The 26688-nt window shown below is 39.0% G+C and overlaps 4 protein-coding genes across 4 annotated transcripts; 2 read left to right on the forward strand and 2 right to left on the reverse strand.

The window, feature by feature from the left end:
- Window positions 1-97: 97 nt before the first annotated feature.
- On the reverse strand, window positions 98-7782 carry rnf170 (ring finger protein 170). The gene is made up of 7 exons (XM_075456370.1): window positions 7547-7782; window positions 5979-6142; window positions 5508-5583; window positions 4400-4514; window positions 3986-4059; window positions 3182-3313; window positions 98-3020 (listed from the first exon to the last, which is right to left on the reverse strand). The coding sequence occupies exons 2-7, from the start codon at window positions 6116-6118 to the stop codon at window positions 2751-2753; spliced, it is 807 nt and encodes a 268-aa protein (XP_075312485.1). The 5' UTR covers window positions 6119-6142; window positions 7547-7782; the 3' UTR covers window positions 98-2750.
- Window positions 7783-8078: 296 nt separating this feature from the next.
- gpn3 (GPN-loop GTPase 3) lies at window positions 8079-10745 on the forward strand. Its single transcript, XM_075456369.1, has 8 exons — window positions 8079-8258; window positions 8394-8502; window positions 8815-8982; window positions 9272-9396; window positions 9578-9693; window positions 9944-10040; window positions 10132-10260; window positions 10373-10745. The coding sequence occupies exons 1-8, from the start codon at window positions 8211-8213 to the stop codon at window positions 10436-10438; spliced, it is 858 nt and encodes a 285-aa protein (XP_075312484.1). The 5' UTR covers window positions 8079-8210; the 3' UTR covers window positions 10439-10745.
- A 66-nt stretch (window positions 10746-10811) lies between these two features.
- On the forward strand, window positions 10812-13696 carry arpc3 (actin related protein 2/3 complex, subunit 3). The gene is made up of 7 exons (XM_075456371.1): window positions 10812-10912; window positions 11295-11394; window positions 11868-11944; window positions 12344-12412; window positions 12572-12698; window positions 13128-13222; window positions 13452-13696. The coding sequence occupies exons 1-7, from the start codon at window positions 10907-10909 to the stop codon at window positions 13512-13514; spliced, it is 537 nt and encodes a 178-aa protein (XP_075312486.1). The 5' UTR covers window positions 10812-10906; the 3' UTR covers window positions 13515-13696.
- A 131-nt stretch (window positions 13697-13827) lies between these two features.
- Window positions 13828-16989, reverse strand: ube2g1b (ubiquitin-conjugating enzyme E2G 1b (UBC7 homolog, yeast)). Its single transcript, XM_075456372.1, has 6 exons — window positions 16800-16989; window positions 16378-16480; window positions 16163-16260; window positions 15175-15353; window positions 14870-14979; window positions 13828-14705 (listed from the first exon to the last, which is right to left on the reverse strand). Exons 1-5 carry the CDS (start codon window positions 16840-16842, stop codon window positions 14893-14895), a joined length of 510 nt encoding a protein of 169 aa, XP_075312487.1. The 5' UTR covers window positions 16843-16989; the 3' UTR covers window positions 13828-14705; window positions 14870-14892.
- Between the last annotated feature and the right edge of the window lie 9699 nt (window positions 16990-26688).

Raw genomic sequence — 26688 nt, forward strand, 5'->3', positions numbered from 1 at the left:
AAAAAATCTGGTTGTAGTAGTTGTAACAATACAAATCGGAGCATATCAATGTTATTTTTCTAAATACATTAAAAACAAAAACATCAATGCAATGGCATTTGTGAAAATAACCATAATATATAGGTTTAATCGTGATGCAAAATCTCATGCTTTCATATTTTGGCAGACAAAATTAATTCCATGTCATGACAAACACTTGACATCTCACAGAGAACTGACAAAGTCGAGACTGAGAACGTGCACCACCGGCTCAGTTCTGCTGAAGTGTGCGAGTCTGTGTGACAGCTGAACTGATTTGTAAGGAGCATCACAAAAGCAGAGACACACCAAACTTTATACAATGACAAGCATGACAAACATCCCGACTGACGAGTAATTGTGGAATACTTCAGAGATTACCACCTGATTGTTTCATGCGATTGCATCCTAGTATTATTTCAAATCCCTGTAGAGCATTGTTTAGCTGTGAAACCCTTGATTTTGAGAAAAAGTAAGACAGAAGATACAATGGAATTGAATTATGTCAGTGTTAAGACTGCTGTAAAAAGAAGGAAATCTAATATGAAGGTTTCCAGAAATGTATTTTTTTGGTATACATGGGCCATACTGCAGCATAAATTACTGTTTTCATGCTTAACATTCTGAAGCAGACTGCATCAAAACACAGGCTCTTCCAGGACTGTTTCCCCAACCTATGAATGTCTCTCGTTTAACTGGTTTGGAGCTGTTGAGAAACAGCAGCAGTGATAGTTTGACTGGCTTAGTTATGAATTCAAAAAAAAAAAAAAAAAAAAAAAAAGGTGGCAGTAGACTAAAAACACCACCAATGACAAGTTTTGGCATGTACATGAAGAGATCAAATCAGATTTCCTTCCAACATTATTAGGCAAGTTTGGGGCTCAGAAACAAACAAACAAACAAAAAGATGCGGTCAATTTGAGCTATTTAATTTGGATTTTTGTGAAATGTGGGCGCCTAAAAATTACTCAAAACTTGTGATGGTAGGCAACTTAAAATTTAAAAAAAAATAAAAAAAACCACAAGGAAAAATGATCATCTTGGTTTTCTTAGCTTAGAAAATCCAAAAACAGTTGAATGAATTTCTGCAATTAGAACATAAGAATTGGTTTAATCTGGCTGAAACTGGTGTTTCACTGGTGTGAAAATGGCTCCCAATGAGATGAAGTACAATTTTTTTTTTTTAAATAACTCACATAGAACAATTTTAAACAATGTAGATGGTAATAAAAATACACAGAAATATAACCTCTTATGGCATATAAACAAAAGATAAATAACGTCTACTTTCTATTCACCAAAATTGTTAAAAAGTTCTTAAATGTTCGTAAAAGATCAAATGTTAGCTGAAGATTTTTTCTGAGCGCAAGTAACATTGAAGTTTTGACAGTTGTCAAACTTTTAGTCATTGGGACTTTTTGATGTTGTTGCCTGAAAAAAAAAAAAATAGAGAAACGACGACCACGGCCATGTGCATACGGCCACGACCATATGCACATGTTTTTTGCTTTTCCAAAATACCTGCAAAGGGCAAGACTAGTCAAAATTATGTGGCCAATCGCTTCTTGCTTCATTTAAGGAGCCTGAAGTCTGCCAAGAATATGAACTGCATATAAGCTGCACAAGCCAAAGAAATCTCCAGTTGAACAGTGACACCTCACACCCTGGAAAGAATATACAACTTTTCCAAACAAGATCCCCCCCCATTTGCAAAATGAAGGATATAATAACGAGGCAATTGTTTGAAGAATCTGAAATTCAATGGGAGTTTTTTTTTTTTTGCCGGCCCCATGAGATTAAAAATATCTGCGCAGGACCTAATCACCAGAACCTACATTTACATTGAGAGTTCCATGGTAAACATTCAAAAATAATTGTCAGCATTCATTATTAACAGTAATTTACATTCAAAACGGTCCAAGATTATTCCTTTATTCTATTAGTTTGGCTTTTTTTTTTATAAAGTCACTGCATTACCTTTGTGTATTTATGCAGGGAAAAAAATAATCTGTTATTTAAACAGACGTTTCACAGGCTGTCTCGTGCATCATTACGTCACCTGGATGCATGCAGAATGTTTCACATTACACAGGATTTTGATAGTTAAATTTCAATGATTGCCATCAGATTGATTAAGTGATTTTTTTCTTTTCTTACCCAGGCTTAACAAGTTGTGTTTTTCAAGTAATCATAAATATGCATAGTTACAGGTTACTGAAATAAGTGCATTCCTCAACTGACCAAACAGCCCTTATATTACACCTTTGTCTCGCAATCCAGATGCAGACGGTCAGCTATAAAAATCTATTTAATCGACACACTGAAGCAACACAGTACGTCCACGATGTCGTTATATTACACAACTGTCTCTATAAAGGATTATATTCACATCGACTAAATGACTGCACTCACAAAATTGGCTGGTAGCAGTGTTGGCCAGTCAGTTATGGGTTTTTAAGTAAATGGATGGACCAGAACAAATTCCTGGCTGACAACAGTATTGTTATTGGCCGTAGCCCATTAGGCCTATGCCCCTTTCAGTGGTAAGTCTTATATACAAAGTCAACATTGACAACTGAACTCAAACTGAAATTAAAACCTTGCAAACCAAACTGAGAAAAAACAGTGTCATAAATGAGCTTCTCTTTGAAAATTTATTCAGATTTTTACACGTCCTCCTCATATGATATGTTCACTCTTCCAAAGGGCTCATTTAAGGTCTGTTTCTACGCCTACCCGTTCAGTCTCTGGGTGACCACCTCTCTGTACATGATAGAGATGTACACGAACAGGAGAAGGATTACAAAGAAATCGTCCATGAAGCCCAGAAGGCCGAAAAGCGCTTCAGGGATGATGTCAAGCGGCGACGCCAGGTAGGTGATCGCACCGACCAGGCACAGGAGGATTCGAATCCTGAACATCCAGAATAGGCCGCCCACAGAAAACATCTCCCTGAAGGCGTGACGAAGCAAGGTGGGAACATCCCGCAGCCTGTCCATAAGCTGTGGGGAAGCAGAAAGATAGAAAAATAAATTAAACCATCTGTTTAAAAAACTTTATTCTCACAGCATCTTTACATCACTTCTATTCAAATGAACTCACTCACTAAAATGCAGTTAAAAAGAAGATCATATGAAGCCAAATAAGGATGAAAAATACTCACAGATCTTGGCTGGCCGGAGAACCTGCGATTGTAATCGTGGAGGTCTCTTAATATAAGCTGAGGCTGTGCCTCGCCATCCAGCACCCTCTGGGGAGCGGAGTGCTCATGAAACAGCGGAAAGAGCAGCGTTACCTGGGAACGAAGAAAGAAAATCAATACGCAACAAGCCTTCACAGGGGGGGTGAGGACCCCCGCCAACGTTATTATGAACACAAAAAATAAATAAATAAATAAAAAAATAAAATAAAAAAAAATCACAAACCCTTTTTACAACAGTAATAAAAATAAAAAAAACACACACACAGATACTGACTGAACCTGGGAAGTACAGAAGTGCATTCATACATTTGCACACAAAGCAGTATCCAGGTGTAAAAACTCTGTCTATTCCCTATCAGCTTTCAGTGCTGCATAAAAATGACTGTGATGGGAACTCAATAACCAGACGCACTTGCTAATTTTCAATGAGGGTGCTGCACTGGGGAATGCATCTGTGTGTGCATCTGTGTGTGCATCTGTGTGTGCTGACTTCTGTGGTCCAATCAAAAATAACAATAAACTAGCAGGGTAATGCCAGCACTTCCTGTTGTCATAGCTTAGGGTTTTGGCTGTATATGTGGTCATATCTGCAAACTAGGGAGAAACACTTTAAGAGGTTATTGGTTCCAGTGAATGGCAGCTGCCTGTCACTGTTTTAGACGTTGAAAAACCAGGAACCTTGGAAGGAGAATTTTGGTCTGGGATTTAAAACACGGCAAAAATGACCGTTCAGGATGAGAATACAACATGCACGATGAGTCTCACCACTTGTCTGCAGATTGGGCAGTTGATAGCACCCAGCCAGGTGCCAAACCTCCAGTAAGCTATGATGCAGGAGCCTATGGGAGGTAAAAAAAAAAAAAAAAAAAAAAAAAGAGGAGTACAGCTTAAAAAGCAAGAGCTAACTCTGAGAAATTTTTGTTATACTCCCAAACTTTGAACACTTTGAACTACTTCCACGTCAAATTTCTACTTGCAATGCAAAGCTAATCCAGTTTACAAAAAATAATTAAAAAAAATTTTTAAAAAAAATTTAAAAAAACAAAGCCAATTAAAAAAAAATACTCTATACAATGTCTATACAAGTGTCATATTTCTTTCCTTTTTACCTCCATGTTGGATTATTACATGCTTTTTTTTCCTTGCTGCATATGGCTAAAACCTGTGAAACAGTCTTACCACAGAAAAGGTGTCCACAATTGGTTTCTACAGGCAGGACAGCTTGTTGTAGACACACGGGGCAAGACATGTCCGTGTAATACTGCTGCCTGGCCTCTGCCTGAGGATTTTCATCCTGACAAACAGAAATCAAATTTATTAAAAAAAAATCTGAAGGCTCGTGTATACTTCGCAGCAGTGTGTCGCAGTGAGCTTGTCGCAGACACGACGCAGTTATTTTTGATTTATGCCTTGAAGCGCTGTTTGCGCTATGTTAATCCCACGCCACAACGCAAGAGGGACAATCACGAACAAGCTAGGATTGTGGGTGTTATGGTTACGGAGGTCATTCAACTACAATGGCGACTGGACGAATGCGCACTTTAAATGAGATGCAGCTGATTGATCTAGAAATAGAAGAAATATTGCTATTACTGGAGCTGGCAGAGAGGCGAAAGAATCGTCACGGTTACCACGGTTAGCGTCAGCCGGTTAGCAAACCGGAAATACGCATAGTGTAGAGCGGATGTAGAGTTGACCAATCAGAGGCCTCCTTTCTCTCCTCCCTGCGGCGATGTCTGCGGCACTGTCTGCGGTGAGTTACAATTTTGAGGAGGTGCACCGGAGTGTCTGCGTAGTGTCTGCGTAGGGGGGGGGGCATGTCTGCGTTAACTGCGACACACAGGCAGACGACCTGGTTTCTGACCATAAATCAGGCTTAAGAGTTTAGTCAACGTGTTACATTGCAGACAGACATTTCTAAACTCATCTCCACAGTGTAAACTGAACAAAATGCAGATGATCTGAAAGTAAAAAGGCTTTCTTCTTCTTCACAACAAAGCTGGTAGAGTGGTCCCCTTCGCACATCACACCCTGATATACACATTCTACTTAATGAACAATAAAATCTTTTTTACATTTGCTTTCTTGATATAAAACACACAGATTAGATACCTAAAAAAATAAATAAATACAACGGTCAGTTCTCATGGCGCATTAAAGGGATTAAATTATTTCATTGCACAAAAAAATCTACTATTGGGATGTTTTCTTGCAGGCATTTGGAAAGAGTACAGCTCTATGTCCAGTCCAAAAAGTCCGAAACAGAATTCAGACAACTCAAACTTACCTGCTCAGTCTGGAGCTGTTGCCGGACGGCTCGAACATGCTCCTGATTCTCAGGATGAATGTTTTGTTCGTCCTGCCTGCAAAAGATTAAAGAAAAAGCAGAGGTTTGGTACATGTAAATAATTGACACATAGAGCAGCAGACAAATGATTCTTTATCGAATTGTTTTTATCTATAAAATAACCTAAAAAGCAAATGAAACATTGAAACATGACAGACAAAACTACCCAAAAAAAGTTGCTTGTGAATCCAAAATCAAAACAAAAGACAATAACAGGGAAACGGCAATCCGCAGGAAAGATGCAAAGCTGAACTGGTCGTGCGGGCTATTTCCATTTAGAGAATGCAAAACGTTGAAATACTGAAGCCAGCACGACTTCTAAAAATGAACTTTTCTCAAGTGTTGAGTCATTTGGTCAAAAATGATCCCAAGTTCGTTAAACGTCTTTGAGAGGCCGTGCTAGCTGCTTACCTGCAGAGGAGAGTGAGGAGGCCAGCCAGGAAGGTGAAAGTAAGGACCACGACAAATAAGACCTGGTTGCTGACACCCTCGATGATGGTGTCTTCATCTTGGATTAAGTAGTTCAAATCCCCACATTGACTATCCTCCATCACCCACAGTCATAGCCTACTATTCTGGAAAACAAAACCAAAGAAAAACAGCTCAGCGTCTTCCTGCGTACGGCTCTTTTTCGGAGTCTTTTCTTCAGACAGAGTAAAGATCTACATGAATGACACACCGAATTAAAGTTCTGCTATTTTTTTTACAGTATGCGCAGGTAACCCTCTTTTATGTGCTTCAAGGTATCGGCGCTCAATCAGACAGCTTTAAAATGTCATATTTCCCAAAATAACTCCAGTCAGTGATTGCTAACACACTTCTATACTTTATAAACAGTACCAGCAACCAAAGTGGATTTTTCTCTGAACTATAGCCATGCACAATACAATTTGACGAATGCTTTGAAGCAACAATGCCAAACAACGGTGCTGCTTTTGTCATTTTCACAAACCCCTCCCTGTCAACTCTCTGCATGTTAAGTCATTTGATCACTCGTGGACAGGTTCTAAATGCATCGACTTCAACCTGGTATTAAAATGCATGAACACATGAGCTTCAAGCTGGGATCGGATAACACTTGATAAGCAAACAACTACACACAATCAGCTGTGGCGAACAGCAAACAGGACAGAAGCAGTAGATCCAGCTCATTCTCACTCCGATGGTGTCATGTGCTGCTGTACACAATCTTTTTCTTTTTCCAGTCAGTACAACGCCAGTGCCAATAACATCCCAATGAATGTGATCTAAGTCGACCGATTTCAATGTTTCCTGACTAGTTATAGAGTTGTACATACAGCTGTACAAAATTGATACTCAGGTGCATTTCAAAACCAGGTTTAAACCTGAAGCATTCAATAAAATGATGAGAACTGGGAAATTGAAATGTCTTATCCTGGGCCATGAATACCCCATCTACAATTCCACAAGAAGTCAGATATCCTGGTTAGTACCTTAAGTAAAAAAAAAAAAAAAATCCAACTTCCACATCAGAACACTTGCATTCCTGTCATCACAACATCAAAACATATGTTTTTGTGTGTAAACTATTCTAATTTACCATACAAATTACGAGTTAGTCTGTGTTTTTCTACTTTCATTTAATTTTAGGCAACAACAACAACAAAAAAGGGGCTTCCGTAGGACATGTTTGGCATGGAGTGGCATTTGTGAACACTACTGACGCCGATAAGAAAAGGCGGGGTCGCTTTGCTTTTGGAAACGTGTCCTGGCCAGCGTCAAACCTTAAAGTTGTTTAAGACCGCTGGAAAATGAGCGGATTATCGCTCATAAATAACACTCGGATCTACCCTTTAAACTAGCTAACCGGGATCGTCGCTGGGTCTGTAGCTGTTGAACAGCCAAAAACATTTTTAAAATAAGTTAAATCACTAACAGTATGACCCAAGAACACAACAGAGTAATATGTATTTTACAGATAAAACTCACACGGAAACAGAGAATGAGTTTAGACCTACCCAGAAGAAGTCCACCTTCAGCCGAGAATATCTCTCTCTACAAGCCTGCCAAGACCATTCACTCTATCGAGACATGTTATTTCGAAAAATGGCTGATTTAGAAGATGTATTAAGTGACCACGTCAGGAACAGTCACTGCTTTTGTTGTTGCTCCTGTTGCATAGCATGCTGGTGCCAGTTTGATACGACTTCTTATTTGTCCACCTCCTCTTCCTTGATTTCTTCTTCTGGGTTATTATAATTGTTTTGTTGTTGTTGTTAATGCATTTAACGCACGCTCCTGCCCCCTACCGGACTGTTGACATTTTCTCACCAAAGATCCTCTACATCTGTTTCTAGAAAGCCTTTGTGATCTCACGTCGTCTGTATATTGTGGTAGAATTTGGAAATGTCCATATCCAGTCTCCATAACAACCGAATACTGGCATGGATTAGGAAATAATCCAATGACGTAATTCCAATTACACACCCGAAGATTACTTTATCTACATGTGTAATTAAATTAAATTCACACTCTGCGCAGGAGGTGGTAGCAGTGAGGCATTCAGCGCATGTTCCCATGAAGAATAAGAAATACGAAGACAGCAGTACGCATAGTGTTACAAGCTAACTTTAGCGCGCGAAGGGGACTTAACTTCAGTACGACACCTTATACCGAGGCAAAATGCCTCGTTATGCACAGCTCGTGATGGGCCCGGCTGGTAGCGGGAAGGTACGTCTTCTGCAATGCCGCTATGCGTCCTAAATACGCATTGTTATGTTACTGGGCTAACGCGTTGTGTTGGGGCATGAGGCTGTCTCCAACACAGACCAAGTTCATCCTCTGTCTGTGTTCTGTTTGTTTCAGAGTACCTACTGCTCCACCATGATCCAGCATTTCGAGAGCTTAAACCGCTCAGTTCAGGTGGTCAATTTGGATCCAGCAGCTGAGCACTTTGACTACCCTGTGATGGCAGGTGAATACATTATGCTTTTAATTTAAGTTAAGCCACAACACAAAGGCCATTAAATGGAGACACAGGATGGTTAAAACCAAATACTCATCGTGGAAGTAGTTAGTATTCTTATTGTTTTTTTTTTTCTCATTTAAAATGATTAAACACTTACACTAATCTATTATAGTGTTTTTATAAGCAAAGCCAAACCCTTTTGGACATGCCTAGAGGGGAAATAATATGACGTTAATGATGTAAATGCCATGAGGTGCTTGCTGATATTTAGTACATTTGTGATCCAAAGTCAATCTCCTTCTGTCACTGCGTCTTCAGATATTCGTGAGCTCATCCAGGTGGATGATGTGATGGAGGACGAGTCTCTCAGGTTTGGCCCTAATGGAGGCCTCGTCTTCTGCATGGAGTACTTTGCCAACAACTTTGACTGGCTGGATGAAAACCTGGGTCACGTCGAGGATGACTACATATTGTTTGACTGCCCAGGTACACACGTCCAGCTTGAGACATTCCGAAACCAGTTTACGGTTGCTGAAATTTGAACCGCTCAGACTCCTTTATCTTATTTTTACCATCGACTCAGACAGCAGAGAATGTTTGGCCCAAATCTGGGTCGAGAGGGCCAAAATGGTCTCAGATTGGAACCGAATGTGTCTGTTTTCTGGGGCTATAAGTACAGCCTCATTCCAGCTTTGGCGTTAAATCTTGAATTTGGAAAAGTAACGGTGATGTATGATTAATACAGATGTTTTGACAAATTTTAATTATTTTACAGGTCAGATTGAACTTTACACACACCTTCCTGTGATGAGGCAGCTGGTGGAGCAGCTCCAACAGTGGGAGTTTCGGGTTTGTGGGGTCTTCTTGGTCGACTCGCAGTTTATGGTGGAATCTTTTAAGGTATACATCTCTCCAGCATTGAATTGTGTGCGTGTGTGTGTGTGTATATATATATGTTTACATACATGGCATTGTATGTATATACATACTGTATATATGTGTGTGTGTATATATATATGTTTGTTTTTTTATTCATAATTTCTAAAGTAAGGTACGCCTGCCTACTTATCTCTACCTGCAGTTTATTTCAGGAGTCATGGCTGCACTGAGCGCCATGGTGTCTTTAGAAATCCCTCAAGTAAACATCATGACAAAAATGGACCTGCTTAATCCTAAAGCCAAGAAGGAAATTGAAAAGTAAGTTTTATATGAATGCAGCACAAAAATATGTGTTCCTCAGGTAGTTCAGCAGAATTATACATGAATAACTGTCTATAATACCGGTACTATGACCCATGTAACTGAAGACTGTGTATTAAACTGCAAAGATTTGAGGAGAGTTCTGAATCTCTGTTATCGTGTTCTCCAAAGCCTTTTTAAAAAGACACATCCGGATTCTTTCCTGTGCAAGAATGATTTGAAATGTTTTCCCTTGTAATTTTATAAGGTATCTGGATCCAGACATGTACGCTATGATGGAAGATAACTCGGATTCCATCCGAAGCACAAAGTTCAAGAAGCTAACAAAAGCTATTTGTGATCTGGTAAGTGAGATTTCTTTTTGGTTTGGAGACTTAGCTTAGATCAGATTCTTGAATTTTCTCATTTTGACAGTCCCTCTGTTTGTCTGTCCAGATAGATGACTACAGTATGGTAAGATTCCTGCCCTTTGACCGCTCAGATGAAGAAGGTATTAACATAGTGCTGCAGCACATCGACTTCTCCATACAGTACGGAGAAGACCTGGAGGTCAAGGAGCCTAAGGTAAGGAAACATGCATGATTGCAATGCAGCTAATTATAACTTTAAAAAATTGATGTGAAGAACTGTTTTCTTTGTCTACAAGAACATCTTTTCATGCTCTCTTTTCCTACAGGAAGTTGAAGAGGAGCCAGCGAACCTAAATTATGATGAGATATTTCAAGACAAAGTCATGAGCTGATGAGTGATGGGACACAGGGAATCCTGAAGAAATCGGACTTTGTGTATAAAGACTGAGAAACGGGTTGAACTGAAGATCTGCATCTGACTGCATGGGTGCTTAGAAAGGCACATGTGGGGAAAAAGACCATCTTTGGACCTATATTTTCATGTTCAAGTTTCCGCTTTTATGACTTAATTCATATTTTCACAGTTTCATTTTTGTTGAACAATATCAAGACTTTGTTATTTAATACATGTATTACTGTATTGCTATTTTTTTTTTAAAATAAAAAAATAATTACTCAAAATGGACAACTCACCGGTTTGTGATGGGTAATTAAATGTTTAGCGCCCCCAAGTGGCTGCTACGTAACACGACACGTAGTCACTTCCTGTAAAGCTGCAGGGTGGGACAGGCGGAAGCAGCGTCCTGGGTTGCTTGTATATTTCACTCGCTGAGCAGTTGGTTTGATACCTCTCATTCAACATGCCGGTGAGTGCATATTACACGAGCATAACAATCTGTTTAGCAGTCTAGGAGTAAATAACTGCAGTGAAATCCAACAACTGGCTAAAAATACCTTCTAGTTAGCGTTATCTGCGGTGACGAGTCTCTGTAGCATAGTTAGCTAGCTTCTTTAGCAGTCGGTCAAAATGTAACTGTTTCACGTCAGGAATCCTAAACACGCTGTTGCCTTACTGTATGTACTTTCAAGTGTGTGTGTTTTTCCTATTTTAAATGGATTGTTTCATAACGCGGCTAAGAAACGAAGTCATGTATCCGTGGCTGATGGCAGAAGGGATGCTACCGCCGCTAACTGACAGAAAATTTCCTTGAGAAACCTCGATGACAGCAACCTTCCCCTCTTTTTCAGGCGTATCACTCAAGCCTGATGAGCCCCGACAACAGGATGGTGGGGAACATGGCCTTACTGCCCCTCAAAACTCAGTTTAAAGGACCAGCCCGCGGAGACGGTAATCCTTGTGATTTTTTTTTTTTTTTTTTTTTGTCCCAAGTACTAACGAGTCTGATACATTCTGCTGCAAACAGACACGTTTACATGTCAGTAACCCGTTCTCCTGCTTGACTTAGTATTGTACAGGGTCGACAGTTTTTAATAGAATGTTTTCAGTTCCTTATACATCAAGTTCACTTCCTTATATGGTCTGAAAAGTGCGTCTTCGAACTTAACTTCTTCCCTGGAGTCTGTTGAAAGGGAAATCTCACCTAGTGATGCATCATGTTGTTGATCTTTCTTCCCTAAACCAGGATAACACAATTTACTCAGGGAAAAAAATAATGTGTACAATTTCTGATCCAGCTCTGGGGATGTTTCCTATCAGGCCTGACAACAGGAATTAAGAAGTAGAATTTGATCAGTTACCAAAATAAGAAGTGATGAAAAACAGGAAATGACATTCTATATTGTTCCCTTGTTTCATTTCAGGCATAGATTCTGATATCATCGACGAGGCCATCTATTACTTCAAGGCCAACGTCTTCTTTAAGAACTATGAAATCAAGGTAAGAAATTCTCCCCAAACTTTTAGGCTGAACACCAGTGTTCATAAACAAGAACAGAGAGAGAAAAAAATAATAAGTTCAACTTTTTTTCGATGAAAATTTGAACAAAGTAGAAAACAAGCATTTACCAAAATAATGGGCTGGTGTGTACTTTTTTCTTCCCCCCCCCATCTTTGTAGCAGCTGTGCACAGTTCCCCCACATGCCCCAGCTTGCTTCCTGACAGCAATGCAATCCTTTCATAGTTCATCCTTTTTTTTTTTTTTTTCCTTGTCAGAATTCTCTGGGGTTGTAGAGTGGTGTAACCTCCACGCTGCAGGCAAATATGCAGTTGTTTTAACCTTCTTTCAGGTATTTCAGCCAATAACGTGGTTTTTTTTGTTTGTTTTTTTTCTTTCAGAATGAGGCAGACAGGACGCTAATCTATGTCACGCTCTACATTTCTGAATGCCTGAAGAGGCTACAGAAGGTAAACTGAATGCTCATTTTTTGTCTTTTATTCGGTTCATTTTTATGTCACACGAAATACGGATGAAGTGGCTGCTTGAATATCTGTTTTTCTTTTTCGTATATTTGAAACTTGCTAATAAACCAGGCAATCTAACACTCTTTCTGTGGCTCTCTGCAGTGCAGCTCCAGGAGCCAGGGAGAGAAGGAGATGTACACCCTGGGCATCACAAACTTTCCCATTCCGGGAGAACCTGGCTTCCCTCTTAACGCCATGTATGTTAAGCCCGCAAACAAGCAGGAGGAAGGTGAGAATCGGCAATAAAACAGACTTAAATCACTCCTGTCTGTCAGACACGGGAGATTTAGGACGAATAAAGGGAAGAAGGTAAATAAATAAATGTGTAAAGCAAGGCTTCTGCTGGGCCTGGCATCCAACTAAATTGATACCGACTGGTTGCAGTGAATCATGAAAGCCTATTTACCTTTGTAGCCGTTACTCAGTCTGTCCCAGTTTCCCCGATACTGTTCTTGTATTTAAATACGTTCCCAGAAGTAATATCAGATCTTCAGACCTGTTGTCAATTTAAGTCTGTGAACGTGCATCTACATGTTAAATCATACTTTTGGACTGAACAAGTTTAAATGAATTAAATATTCTGGTGTTGCGTGGTACGTCTCTCAAAGTAATGGCATTTGTTTTCCAGTGACAATTTTCTTTTCTTTTTTTCCGTCAGAGACGATGAGGGCATACCTCCAGCAGATCCGCCAGGAGACTGGCTTGAGACTGTGCGATCGTGTGTTTGACCCCCAAACAGACAAACCCAGCAAGGTGAGTCTGCCTTTTAAAGAGTGTCTGTACTTTTTCAGAGATAATGTAATGTCAACTGCATTTCAGTACATCAACAGTTAAGTGTGAGCTGATGTCAACTGTTATCTTATATTTAAAGGTTCCAGCAGCATGTCTACAATAAAACAGAATTTATATGTATATATATATATTGATATAGGTAATTCCACTGCTCTTGAGGCTTGTCTTAGTAGATATTTGTTTCTTTCAGTGGTGGGTGTGCTTTGTAAAGAGGCAGTTCATGAACAAAAGCCTATCTGCTCCCGGACAGTGAACCAAAAGGGAGCAGTTTCTGTTCTTCACTTGCAAGATGGGTGGATGAATTTTTTTTTTTTGGCTCTGCCTTGCTGTTAAGATTTTATACTCTCGAGTTCCAAGGATATGTCTTCACTTGTCTGGATGTTAATCATATTGAGCTGGTGCTTAATTCAATAAAGAAATTGCTAAGATTGGAAAGTAATGCAGTGATTTGTCTTTTTTTTTTTGCACCTTACATTTAAATAGTACTTGTTTTCAAGGAGTCTTAATTAACGTGAGGAGTGACTGAAGTTCTGCATTTGTGTGAATGTTAAACACTTGGCCCAGTCTTAATGTCCACACTTTGCTTTATTACCAGTTTTCACACTCAAACATTTATCAGGAAAGTCAATACCACTGCATAGATTTTATTCAAACGACGTCGATGCCAATTTGACCATAAAAAGTAATAGCTTTCATGGATTGTGTTCAGCACATTTCCTCCCCCACAGAAACAGGAGAATGCATTTTCTTTACATGTATAACATGGAGATCAAGTGCAGACCATATTCAAATCCAAACACATGCTACGTGTTCCATCTGCAACATTTCTCGGTGTGTTACCTTCAACGTACACGGGTCAGCTTTTAGATGCTGCCCTGACTGTCGAGCGAAAGCCCTGCTGGGTTACAAGTGAAGATGTGAGCACAAAATTTACAGGGAAGCAGGCGTCTGTATTTCCATCTCTTTAATGTCTGCAGATAAACTTGGCTCAGCATGGCAGCGGAAGAACGAGGGAAAATAAACCCAAACACATAATATGCACCTGAAAACAGCCTAACTAAATAAATAGGTAAACTACTTTACAAAATAAGAGGTACTTTGATGTAAAATCTGAGGAGTATGCAGATAGCACCAAAATGTATTCTGCCTTATCGTCTGTCCTATCGGTGATGTGCTAACTGCCCAGTGATTTCAGTAATCTGATCGAGGAAAATGACAGTTTTGGCAAAGTGAATGCTGCTTTCATCCAGTGATCAGAAAAGTCAGCTGTCAGAAATGGGAGTTGAAAGGTAATCGAGTAATAACAAGCCGCTCAGAGCAGCCAATGGTATGAAAACAATACTCTTCGAATATCGTCCAGAGTCACTTCATTGGAAACGAGGTGCCAAGTTCAGCCAACTGATCCAAGAGTAACCAAATGCTCGTCACACTGCTTTATCCCAACCTGAAGCAGAGCACACATTTCAATGCAGTCATCCTGATCAGCCCATTCAGCACATTTATTGTTGTGGTTTCACAAAGGAAAGACAGCTGATGAACAACAGTGAGCCCCCAGGTCTCAGTCATTCCCCCAAACATTGGTCCATACAAACAGGTGTGTGCACTTACCGCGGGTACGACTGCAGGGTACTTTAGTCAAAAGCCATTTCTTGACTCCTTCGCACACATCGAGCCACTTTTTTCTTAAAATCTCCAGTGGGATCCTCCCTCCACTCTTTCTGCATGGTGCAGCACACAAATACAATGTCATGAGCGACGCCTTGCTCCATGCTTCTTGGCCACACATTTTACATTGTTATTTTGCATCCGGTCTGTTTACTTTACTCCATATTTCGCTGTTTAGGATTTTCAGTCTGAATAGACCCATGCAGTTTTTTATTTTTTTTTTAAATAAAAATTAAGTGGACACTTACGGCCGCATCCACATTGGCTGGAGAATCTCCATTGGGGTCTGCCAGCATGGAGATGACACTGATCATGATGGTCTCCACGGTGTGGATAGGTAGCCAACGCTCCTCTGGTTTCTCATAGCCATACTTGTCCTCACCAGGTTCATGCAGGATGGAAATGCAAACGTCCCCATTTTTTGCCACTGGCGGAAAAAGCAAAAAACATTAAAGAGACTTCTACAGGACAGGAACACTGAATACACTCTAATCTGATGGCAAATGCACAAACTAACCGTTGATTTGACCTGTGGAAAGGAGGCTGCAAAGTAACTACTTGCAGCCACTCTTTTAGTCTATTAAAATGCAGAATTACGACATGTTAAACTGAAAAAAAGGCCGTCAGAATGACACTGTAAAATTATTTACATAGAAATCACTAATCAGGTCTCTTTTTTTTTGCACTTCCATTTAAATATATTAAGATCCATTAGCATGATACAGGTGTGCTTGAAAGTTTGTGAACCCTTCTGCAAGGTTTATATTTATGCCCAAATATTGCCTAATATATCAAATTAACACTTAGGTCCTAAACGTAGAGAACAGAAGCCAATTAAACAACAATTTTGCGAGTTAATTTAAGGAAAGTGAACTAATACTACATAACTGAGGGCAAAAAGTAGGTGAATTATTTGTTTTTTGTTTGTTATTGATGGATTTTTTTAATATGTTTCCATGAAGTTAAGTTAAAGAATTTGACTCGTCTTGAGTTGCAGTTTAATGACAATTCTTCATTCCATCAACAATGGCCAGCCACTCCGGCCCAAACCATGATACTACCACCATCACATTACACGAATGAGATAAAGTTAGTTAATGTTGGTTCATTTGAGTTCTCTTTATTTATTTCTAGTACTCGGATAGACAGTCCAGGCTGCAGGTCCTAACTATGTGTAATGACAGAGTTCACAGACTTTTAGGCATCTGTACAGTGGCCGGGGATGTTTGTTCTAACCATTTGGATGCCATATTTCTGAGATGAACTTCATCTTGGGAGGCCTCAAAGGATAGTCACGGGGAAAAGTTAAGATGGCTTTGAAAAACCCTCCCTCGCTGCAAATGAGAAAGAAGTTGGTGTCATATGTACATGGTGGAGGAATTTCAGTGTATGCGCAATTTAATAATCAGTCAATGTAGACTGAAAGGTAACACACACACACACACACTCACAATAATGTGTCCTGAGGTCCCATGACGACTACTTCCCACTGATAGATGTCATCATCGTCCACAAGACCAGCAGAGAAGCCTTCCACTGGGTTCTTGTTGAGCTCTGATATGACAGAGGACAGCAAGTGTTTCAGTACTCTGGATTTGTTGGAACAAACTAATGAGATAATGTGAGATAAACCGAAACAAAACAGCGAATATGTACATGTGGAGTTCCGTAACAGTAGGTGCAAGGCAAGAACAGCTAGCCTTACAGTCTTAGTAGCTTCCCTAACAGCTGTTTGGCACGTTATACACGTGCATTTCGACTTTAGTGTTCAGTATCCGTGTGAAAAATCCACGAACAAAGCCAACGCTGCTCTAGTGTGACTGATGACAAAATACGTAGTAGACACAGTAGCGTTAGCAGTTGGCTAACTTACCTGCTAATTGTTTACGTAACAGCAACGAAGACTGTTCCGTCATTTTCTGGTTATATCTTTTTCGGTTCACAAATAACTAGCGCCAGCTAGCTTCAGCACGGCTAATAAAAACTAAGAAAAGACTTAGACACACTCCACGTTTTCTCCCTCGTCTCTCTGTCTGACTACAACATGAGTCAGAAAAAGAGAAAGAGTGTTATCCCTCAGTAGAACCTCTCAGGCAAAACGTCCCTCCGACCTGCGTAGTGCCCCAAATAAAGCCCACCTCGCTAATTATGATAGTCCGTGGTTGAGATTCATGGCTATAAATTTTGTAAAATACGACTGTAATTTATTGCACACACCGCCAATAACTTGTTGCCTATAAGACAACACAAAGGGCAACAACCACAGCTGATTCCAGGCGTTTTTATTCTACTAAAATATTACTATCTATCTATCTATTCGGTTTAAATTCAATTAAAACTTTATGACTCAGTTTCCAGAATAAAAACAAGATATTACATACAATATATAACACACAAGCACACGCACAATATGAAGTTGGTTTCATTACTGAAGAAATTTTCCAGCCATAAAGACAAATGGTCAGATACAGTTAAATTTCATTAAACTATAAAAAATAAACTGGGACTTTAATAACCTTTTCTCCTAATTTATATGTATGAATATCTGGTACTAGCAATTATTTGAGTGAATATTGTTAATCTGGACATCTTCCTAATGTGATAGTTTATGTAAACCAAGTTATGTCTTCTCAAGGCTGTTCATAGAAAAAATGAACAAGTGAAATTATATATACAGTCCTTTTCAAACCTATTTCAGTCCAATTTATTATGATCTAGGTCATTCCAAATCAGTGTAGTTTATGGATCTTATCAGAGAAGAGGTAACTTTCAGCAAAATTGTCACAACCTTTCCTCTCCCCACTCCATGTGCAAAAACTTTGAAATTCCTTTAAAGTAGATTCGTCCATTGGTCATATCCGATTCATCCTACCATACCATAGTATTCCTAACATAGCTGCCCAGATTGGCTGAAAGTTCTGAAATGATTCCAGGATTTCAGGCCTGACCAAAAATTGTCCCTGTCAAAATGATGCCACTTTATGGGCTTAACAAAACACAAGCTGTTGTTTTATTTATCTTAATCTGGTGAGAACTAACATCTGCTTTAACAGTAGCCATCCACATGATAAAGATCAGTCCATTAACGTCCAGTGTTAATCAGTCTGGATCTAGATGTTTCACAGGATCTTAGCTCTGTCATTTTCCACCTCTGGAGGTCTCCCCTGTTGACATTGGAACTTCCAACCCATACTCAGCCCAGATGTTTCTGTACACTAATCCCAACACTTGGTTATAGTGTTGCATGTATGTCATACCTGGCTGCAACCTACACCCTGCTACGATGTGAACTGTCTTTGGGTCTAGTGTGGTATACTGACAGACTGAGGAAGTGGCTGATATAGAGAAATCCTATCAGTGGCTGCAAAAAGCTGGTCTTGAAGACTGCACAGTAGAACAGGCCCTAAGCAAAAGAGCAGAAGAGGCCAGGATCTATCAAACCAGACGAGACCCCAGGTGCAGGTTGATGAACTACTAAGTGGCAACTGAAACTCACTGAAGGGGAGAAGGAAGAGGACACATAATGGAAGGATAAGCCTTGTGGGAGCCATCTTCCTGATATATTTCTGGATCTATGCTGTTTTGTCCTGCATAGAGGTTCTGATGCTCAGTAAACCCTGGCTTCCCCCTCTGCTTTTTACCAGATTGCTGGACCCCGTGCTGCATCGTGATTAGTTTTCTTATCTTGATACACACACACACACAGACATATAAACATATGCATATATACATATATATATATATATATATATATATATATATATATATATATACATTAAGTTGGAGTTTCCTTGGCTGTATCATCCAGCAAGACAAAATCAAAGCAGATCCTGAAAAAGTTAAAGCGGTTACAGAGTGGCCTATGCCTAGATGAGGGAACAGTCGCAAAGATCTTTTGGATTTGCAAACTCTTCACCATTTAGTTATAAGGTACTAACACCCTTTCGTTGTCTGGACAGACCATAATAATTTATCATATCTTAAAACAGCCAGAATACTTTTTTCATCCCAGAATATTCCTCGACAAACTGAGTCAAAAAACTCTCTGCTTGCTATATCGTCCCTTTTGAGATAGAATAATCCCAACTGTTACCGCCTGTTACAGCCCACTATGAGGATACAGCCCACCTTTCATAATGTCCCAGAATAAGCCTGTTGTTACTTTTCCTCGTCCAACCAACAACTTACTGGTTAGTTCTTGCCTTCTGGAAACTTGTGGATTACTTATAATCTATGTTAACCTGTGTCTTTCCCTGTAAAAAAAATCACTTAGCGTTTTACTTACCCATCTCTCTCCGTCTTTACTTTACTGCCTTTAAACAAACCCTAACAGATACTCCCATATCTGCCTCTTTTGATTTATTTTACTGTTTTCTACATGGGTTGGAGTTATATGAGAACTGCTAACGTTCCAGTTTGTAAGCATTTACTATCCTTTCCATAATCTTAAACATTATCTACCAGTTCAATTGACCTGGGTTGGTTATGTAACCACCTTTCCTAGTTTTATAATAAAAAAATAAATTTTCCCTTGATGCTGAGCACTTCTTAATCTAGTCTCTGATGGCAATGTACCTCATAAATCAAAAGACTCTATTAGCTATTTATCGTCCAAAGCACTTAATTCAGAAAAACACAAATTTTGGATCAGAGTTGAGCCTTCCTGATTTATCACAGTCACTTAAGACTCTGTCTCTCTTCCTCCTCATCCATAATATTAATCCAAAACTGACTGGTACTAAATAAACCATAAAGTACCAGCGTGTCACCAACAATGCTTTCCAAACCCTACATTAAAACTACTTTAATTATAGTTTTTATGCTTTCTTCCTTTAACTGTCTGTACACATGCAGATTAATTCTTCTGTAATATTGTGTAACAAACCATAAAAATGCTGATTTACTTAAAAATATCATCAGCTTGAATATCTCTGTTGTGTTTCTATTATACATTTTGGGCCTCCCCAACTACAGCCTCAAATTGCCTGCTGCTTCATAGCATTCCAGCCACCTCTGGTCTCTTACTGACTTGTTTATCATTTTGCCCAGAGGCATCCATCACAGATTCACACATTCTTTAATCAAATATGTATCAGGTGAAGCTGGTTGGTCTTAAGAGATGTACTTTCTTGCACTCACGGATCCTGCTGTCATTCTCACTTAAAAAAAACAAGCTTTTGAAATCTTCCGTGTCATCTCTCTTCTCTGCAGACACAGAGGTACGACTAGAAATTAAACATGGAATAATCTGAATCGCACAATGTGATTAGGACACATGATGATTTTTCAGGCAGAATAAGAAGTTAAAATGATTGGCTGTTTTGTTTACACTTCACAAACACTAGATCATCCTGCAGATATTTATTTCAGTAAACAGGTTGCATCCAATCACATTTTTTGTGTGTGTTTATAACTTAGCTATAATAATCAGACACTCACAAACAGTAATGGGTGAAATTTATTTTGATTTGTCAACTTATTCAGTGTTTTTTCTACACTAGACGGTGTATTCACGTTATAACCAAGGTGTGGCTGTCTTGTTCATTCATGTTTGATAGGTAGCCTGTCTCATTCACCCACTCTCCAACTCGGTCACCAACCCAGATGCCATGATCAAATGTAGAAATCTTACGTTCCTGAAGACCATATATGTGTCATCTTAATGTTTCAGAAGCAAAAGAGCGGTGTCATTCCCACTTTATCACTGACATGCGTTTTGTTAGGAAGATGCAGTTTAGAGAGGCTTGTATTTCAACAACAGAACAATAATTTCCTAATCTTAACCGCATAGTTATGGTGCCTAATCCTAACCAGTGAGAATTAAACAAATACATTTTTTTTTTAAAGGGGGGGGGGCCTCGTACGGGTTTAACAAAAAAATTGAGGCTGCTGTATAAAAAGATAAAACTTAGTGAAATAAAACAATAATTCAATGAGATTTCTTGTGACATACAGTATTCTATAGAGAAATTGACAGAAATGTTCTTTCTTAAGGCCATATACTTAAAGTGAAATGCAGACAACTCAAACTGATCATAATCGATGAACGAGACAGCTAGCAGGTCACATCAGGTGAGACAAGTGGGAGAATTAAAATAATTAATCTCTGCAGGGGAGTAAACTTTAATACATGGATACATAAAGGACTTTATCCATCTTACTCACAAGGGCTGTAGCGATACACTAATCTCACGATACGATACGATACAATACGATACACGATATTCAGCCAACAATATGATTCGATACGTTACACTTACATCATTCTCTGGGGGAAAAAAAGGGACAGTGTGATTTGACATGAATCGTCGCTGATTGGACTGGTGGTCCAACCTTTGAACCGGAAGGACAACACAACCAGACAAACAGAAACAAACGAACATGTCTCAAACGTGAGAGCTATGCACTTTATACAACATTTTTATGAACTAATTTATCACTGTTTTGTATAATGTGACCCCCTGGCATTGTATTGTATTACCTTAATGTTCTGTGTTTTAGCTAATTGTAATGTCTGACTTTACAATAAAGTTTGCTTTAAAAAAAAAAATAAAAAAAATAATAATAATAATAAAAAAAATCGATAATCGCGGCTGAAAAATCGATACTTTATCGGGAAACGAAATATTGATATATATCGCAGTATCGATACAATTGCTCAGCCCTATTACTCACTAAAGCTGCGAGAAGTACAGTACTACCTTTTTCTTGTCAGCCTGTACAACGAGACATCTGGACCAGAATTGGGCTCTTGGCACAGCAATTGATTGTTTTATATATGGTAAACTTTACTGCTGTCGATATGTCACCTGGTACACCTCACAAGACTGGCTTGATAAAAATCTTTAAGCCCCTGTGAGGAGGCTTTGTTACAGCTAAGTCTAAAACTAGGCTAGCACATACAGATATTATGCAGTCTGATCTTACTCTAAACTCCCCAGTTTTGCATGTGCTACTAAATTTATTGTCATCATTTTGAAATGTTACTTCACGTCTTTATTTTTGCTTTAAATGTAACTGTTGTTTATTCATGTCTGTACTTTTCTCTAATATTTGTACAGTCCTTTGGCCTGTTTGGCCTTCAACTGTTTATTTGCCTTAAACTGAAAGATGTGCCGAGAGCCTAGCTTTTACAAATTGCCACATTAGATGGTGCTGTAAGCAAAATGCAGATTAAAAAGCCCCGTCAACACATTCATCTTTATCAATGAAGCAATAAAGAAAGACAAACACACAAGCATTGGCTCCAGGGGAGGGAATGTTGCAGTGTCTAATTCATAATGGAATGTAATGGGGTTTTTGGAAAATATGCCCTTAACTTTTAGCAATAACAATACCCCTGGCACAAGACAGAAGCTTTACTTACTGTATATATGCTGCATGCTTGTCTCATTTGTGTGAAGTAATGATGCTATTAAATGCTGTAACATTAAGCTATGATGCAGAACGTTACTGTTAAAAATGCTGCATGCATTTGTGTCTATGTGATGAAAGGCTCCAGCAAAACCGGGGGCGGGGAGGTACAGAGCCCTGGCCAGTAGCTAATAGAAGGCAATGAGTTGGATTGATTTGAGGCATTTCATTGCTTTTCCGAAGTGAAAACCATGATTAGGAATACTATTGATACTCTTGAAATTGACATCGTGAATTAGTTCTCGATTTATTATGATTCACTTGAGGATTTACCTCGAAACGAAAGATTAGATGTCTGTAGCGGTGGTTTGGAAGTGCCCATAACCTGCATTTCAGTTGTGCTCATGGAAGCCTGAAACCAGGGCAATCCCTGTATTTTTACAGAAATGTCCAAAAGTTCAGTGTCAATTTGTGATGCATTTTGAGAAATTTATTTGATTATTGAACTTAATTACAGTCCACTTTGAGGGTAGATCTTGTCAGAGTGATTAACCTCTGTAAAATGATGGCTGTTCATTGCAAGGAAACACAGGTGGATTCAAACACTTCATGGGTCGCGGACTCTCCTACGCTTTGGTGTAAGACATCTTCAAGAAAAAAAACATTTGTGTTTATGGTCCCAGACCTTTATATCCGTGCACTCTTTCACCTCGCTTGTTGACAGAGGAGTTTGTCTGATGCTTAGTGTCTTGCTCTCTAGACTGTAGGTAATGCTATATCTTCAAATGTTGAAAGGGATTTGAGCCAACAATAAGTTGAGCCTTAGGCATCTCTGCTCAGGAAAATCGTCAAGGTGGACCAGCACTCGAGTGCTTCTCAACACGGATGACAATATGATTCCTGAAAATATTCTCATACTGCGAGTGCCCACAGAATTTACAGTGAGGTGAACCTCTCCTTGTCTTTACAACTGAAAAACTCATCTTCTCAGGGATGTTCTTTTTCAATTTAATCTTGTCGTTGACCTCTTTCCAATTAACCTAATTACATCTTTACAATAAGGTGTCTGGTTTGGAGGATCTCAGCTGGATGTTCTTCATGTGTATATTTCCTCTGAGGTGTTCTGGTTTCTTCCTGTTGTCCAAAGACATGCATGTTGGGGAAATTAGTGATGATATATTGGCTGTGTATGTGCGTGCTCATGGCTCATGGGTTTCTGTCTCTGTGTTCGTCCTTTGATGAACTAGTAGCCTGTCTAGAGTGAACCATGCCTCTAGCTTTCTCATGAACCTGAATAGGAACATGTTCCACATCTATTGAAACACATCCTTGGGACTGAGCTGAAAAAAAAAATGTGTAGTCAGGTTGGGCCCAGCTGTTCTTATTTCCCTTTAATTACACTTGTACATTCTTTTAAAATAGAGTTTTTACAAAGCACAGAATAGGTTTCTTTACTTACAGGAACACTGAGAGATTTTTTAATGAAAAAATAGAAAAGAAAAAAAAAAGAAAAGAAACTTTTGTTGTGTGTCCCACAAAATATTTAGTTAAAATGTCTGATTATCAAAGAAATATGAGGAGAATAATTCAAGAATACTACTGGTAGCAGTTTTCCCTCTATCTATTTTCCTTTTTCCACTCCGCACCAAAATAACTTGTCACTGTGATCGTGGAGGGATCATCTCTCCATAGAATCGCCCTGTAGGCTTCAATATAAAGTTTATAAAAATTGAGTAGTTTTCATATATAGTTTGGAGATTATAGGTGATACTGGCAGCAGGGGATGAACAGAGATAAAAAGGCACAATTACAGATCCGTCAGCTACCTCAGCTCCATGGACAGCTCCATACATTTATCAATAAACTTCACAGTCAGGCTGCTAACTGTGTGGGGAATGCACTATGGTCATTTTGCTTGCAAAGGAGATAGCAACCGCTCATCTCCACTTAAATACCCTGATAGCCCAAAAGTTGGATTAAGCAGGTATAGAAAATGGATGGATGGATGGGCTCAGATGGTCTCCAATCGCTTTTGTTTAATGCTGTGTGTCTCAGTTGTAGTAGTATGTTGTAGTCTGACTGATCTCACAGGAAAACATACAGTGTAAGGATTTAAGTATTTTTTTTAAAAAGTCTAAAGATAGGCCAACAAAAAAAAGGCTAAGGATGTGACAGCATTCTCACTAAGGTAACCCAGAAATTGAGAGGGAGAAGATTGATTCAGTTAGTAATTGTGAAAATAGTCTATTTCAATCCCAAAAAAGAGAAGGGAAACAAATGAGTGTTTTTTGTATTTTCAGCCTCTGGGTAAAGATCTTGTGTTTGAATCAGGCCTTTACCTCCCTGCTGACTGTGTTTGAACTTTCTTGTATTTCTGTTTGGGTTTGTGGATTTTTTGGACTCTGGATTTATTCTGTTTGTATTTGTCAAGACTTGATTTTTCTCTTTGTTTGTGGTTCCTCTCATGGTTTCTTTTTATTTTTTTATTTTCCTGTCTTTTGAGTTCCTAGTCTTTTCTTGGAAGTCATTTCTTAGTCTTTTGATCTGTGCTCTTGGTTAAGCTTACGTTGTCCATGCATTCAGTCCTGTGCTTAGTTTTCATCATTATTCCTGATATGCTCAGTTTCCCTGTTTGGTCATTAGCTCAACTTCCACACCTGTCTCCAACTCAATCAACGACAGCTGCAGCCACTTCCTCATTAGTTCCTCCTCAGTATGTATACGCCTTTGTTCAGTTCAGTGCTTGTTAGCTCCTCGCTGTTACAACTCTCTGGAAATGCTGTATAGTCTGTTCTTGGGTATCTGTTTTTTTGCCACATGGTTTGCTTTTGTATTTAGGTTTGTTTTGAGTATTAGTCCTTGGTTATCCAGCTCTGCTGTGTTTTTGGTTTCTGTTTTCTAATAAGTCACCAGTCAAGTTTTTCAGTCTGCTGATCTGCATTTGGGTTTTCTCCTCCCCACCACAAACTGTAACAACCTCATAAGCTCATATGTACAAACCCTCAAATACAGTCACCCATTTCTAAACATTCTTATATGACAAATTTTGGGAGTCGCAGCTTATTGACTTGTTTTGTTATCCAAGAAGAGAGACATAACTTTAATCTGGATGTGGAAACATGTAACCGTTCCACAGCTGAAACTACAAATCTTGTAGACACAACTTGAAATGCAAGTGGTTTAAAAAAAAAAAAAAAAAATCTTCATCTTTGTAAAGTAAGTGTAATCTCTCCTAATTCAGTGATGAATGCTCATTAAACAATAGGCTGTATTGGTGAGTAAGGGGAAAATATACAGCAGTAAGTAAGGAAGGCTTCTAGGAAACTGCAAAATAATGCTGGGGCAGAAAGTCACTGTCATGGTAATGAAGCAATTAGCAAAAAGGTTGTTACTACTATTGCAATGAGAGCTAATGGGACTACTTAGTCTCATGGGAATATGATTGTTCTAAAGGGGTTGCAGCAATTCAGTGCCTGGAACGAGCACCGTTTTTAAACCCTGAGCCTGTGGGAATATTGAACTTCATATACTTTATTATTTAGGGAATCAAGTAAAGTAATTAATAGAATAAGACCTTGGAGGCTCCGAAATTGTGTGCTTGCCTCCATCTGTTTTTCAGCCTGCAACAAACACTCAATCCATGAACACTACACTAGACATTATGCAAAAGAAATATATATATACGCAAGCTTTATTTCATGTAGGTAGTATAATAAGGAATATATGAATTGTGTGATATGAACATTCATATCTCTATATTCATATGTACATTTCACATCAAACTGGCTTCAAAAGAAGTTTCAAAATAACATTAATACTTACCTCTTTGCTGTGATGTGGCAAGAGTTAGTAAGAATATAACTTCTACACAAAGACAACTCTCAAGGCAATGATGATCACACTGATTCACTTGAATTTCCAAAGCTCTCTCACAGGCTGTTACCATTCAGTAGGTGGCACTGTGGCTCACATTTTAAACGGAAAGCCTCTGCATTCTCATTTGTATGCATTCAACCTCACACTGTGCAACTTATGACAGTTTTCTCATTTATCTATTTTTTGTATCCACACGAGTTTGCTGAATGGGCAACTTTCTGAGCAATCTAGCTAGACAAACACACCAGAGAGAAGCCAACTGCAACTGCTTATGATTCCTGTAAAGTAAATGTGTAAGATAAGAACATCGCTTTCCCTGTCCAGATTCCTTCCTGCTCACCTGGGGAGCTCCACCAGCAATCTTGCAGCTGAAAAACAGCTTTTCCACCCTCTCAAGACACACATTCTTTGGGAATCCTGACATTTTGACTTTACATTAGAAGTATTTAGTTCCATACTTACAGGTTCATTATGTTCTGATTTCTGACACAATTTTCATTCATCATTTTGAACTCCAGCAATAGAACGTTACT

This window comes from Odontesthes bonariensis, chromosome 22 (genome assembly GCF_027942865.1).
Source record: "Odontesthes bonariensis isolate fOdoBon6 chromosome 22, fOdoBon6.hap1, whole genome shotgun sequence".
In the NCBI taxonomy this organism is placed as follows: domain Eukaryota; kingdom Metazoa; phylum Chordata; class Actinopteri; order Atheriniformes; family Atherinopsidae; genus Odontesthes; species Odontesthes bonariensis.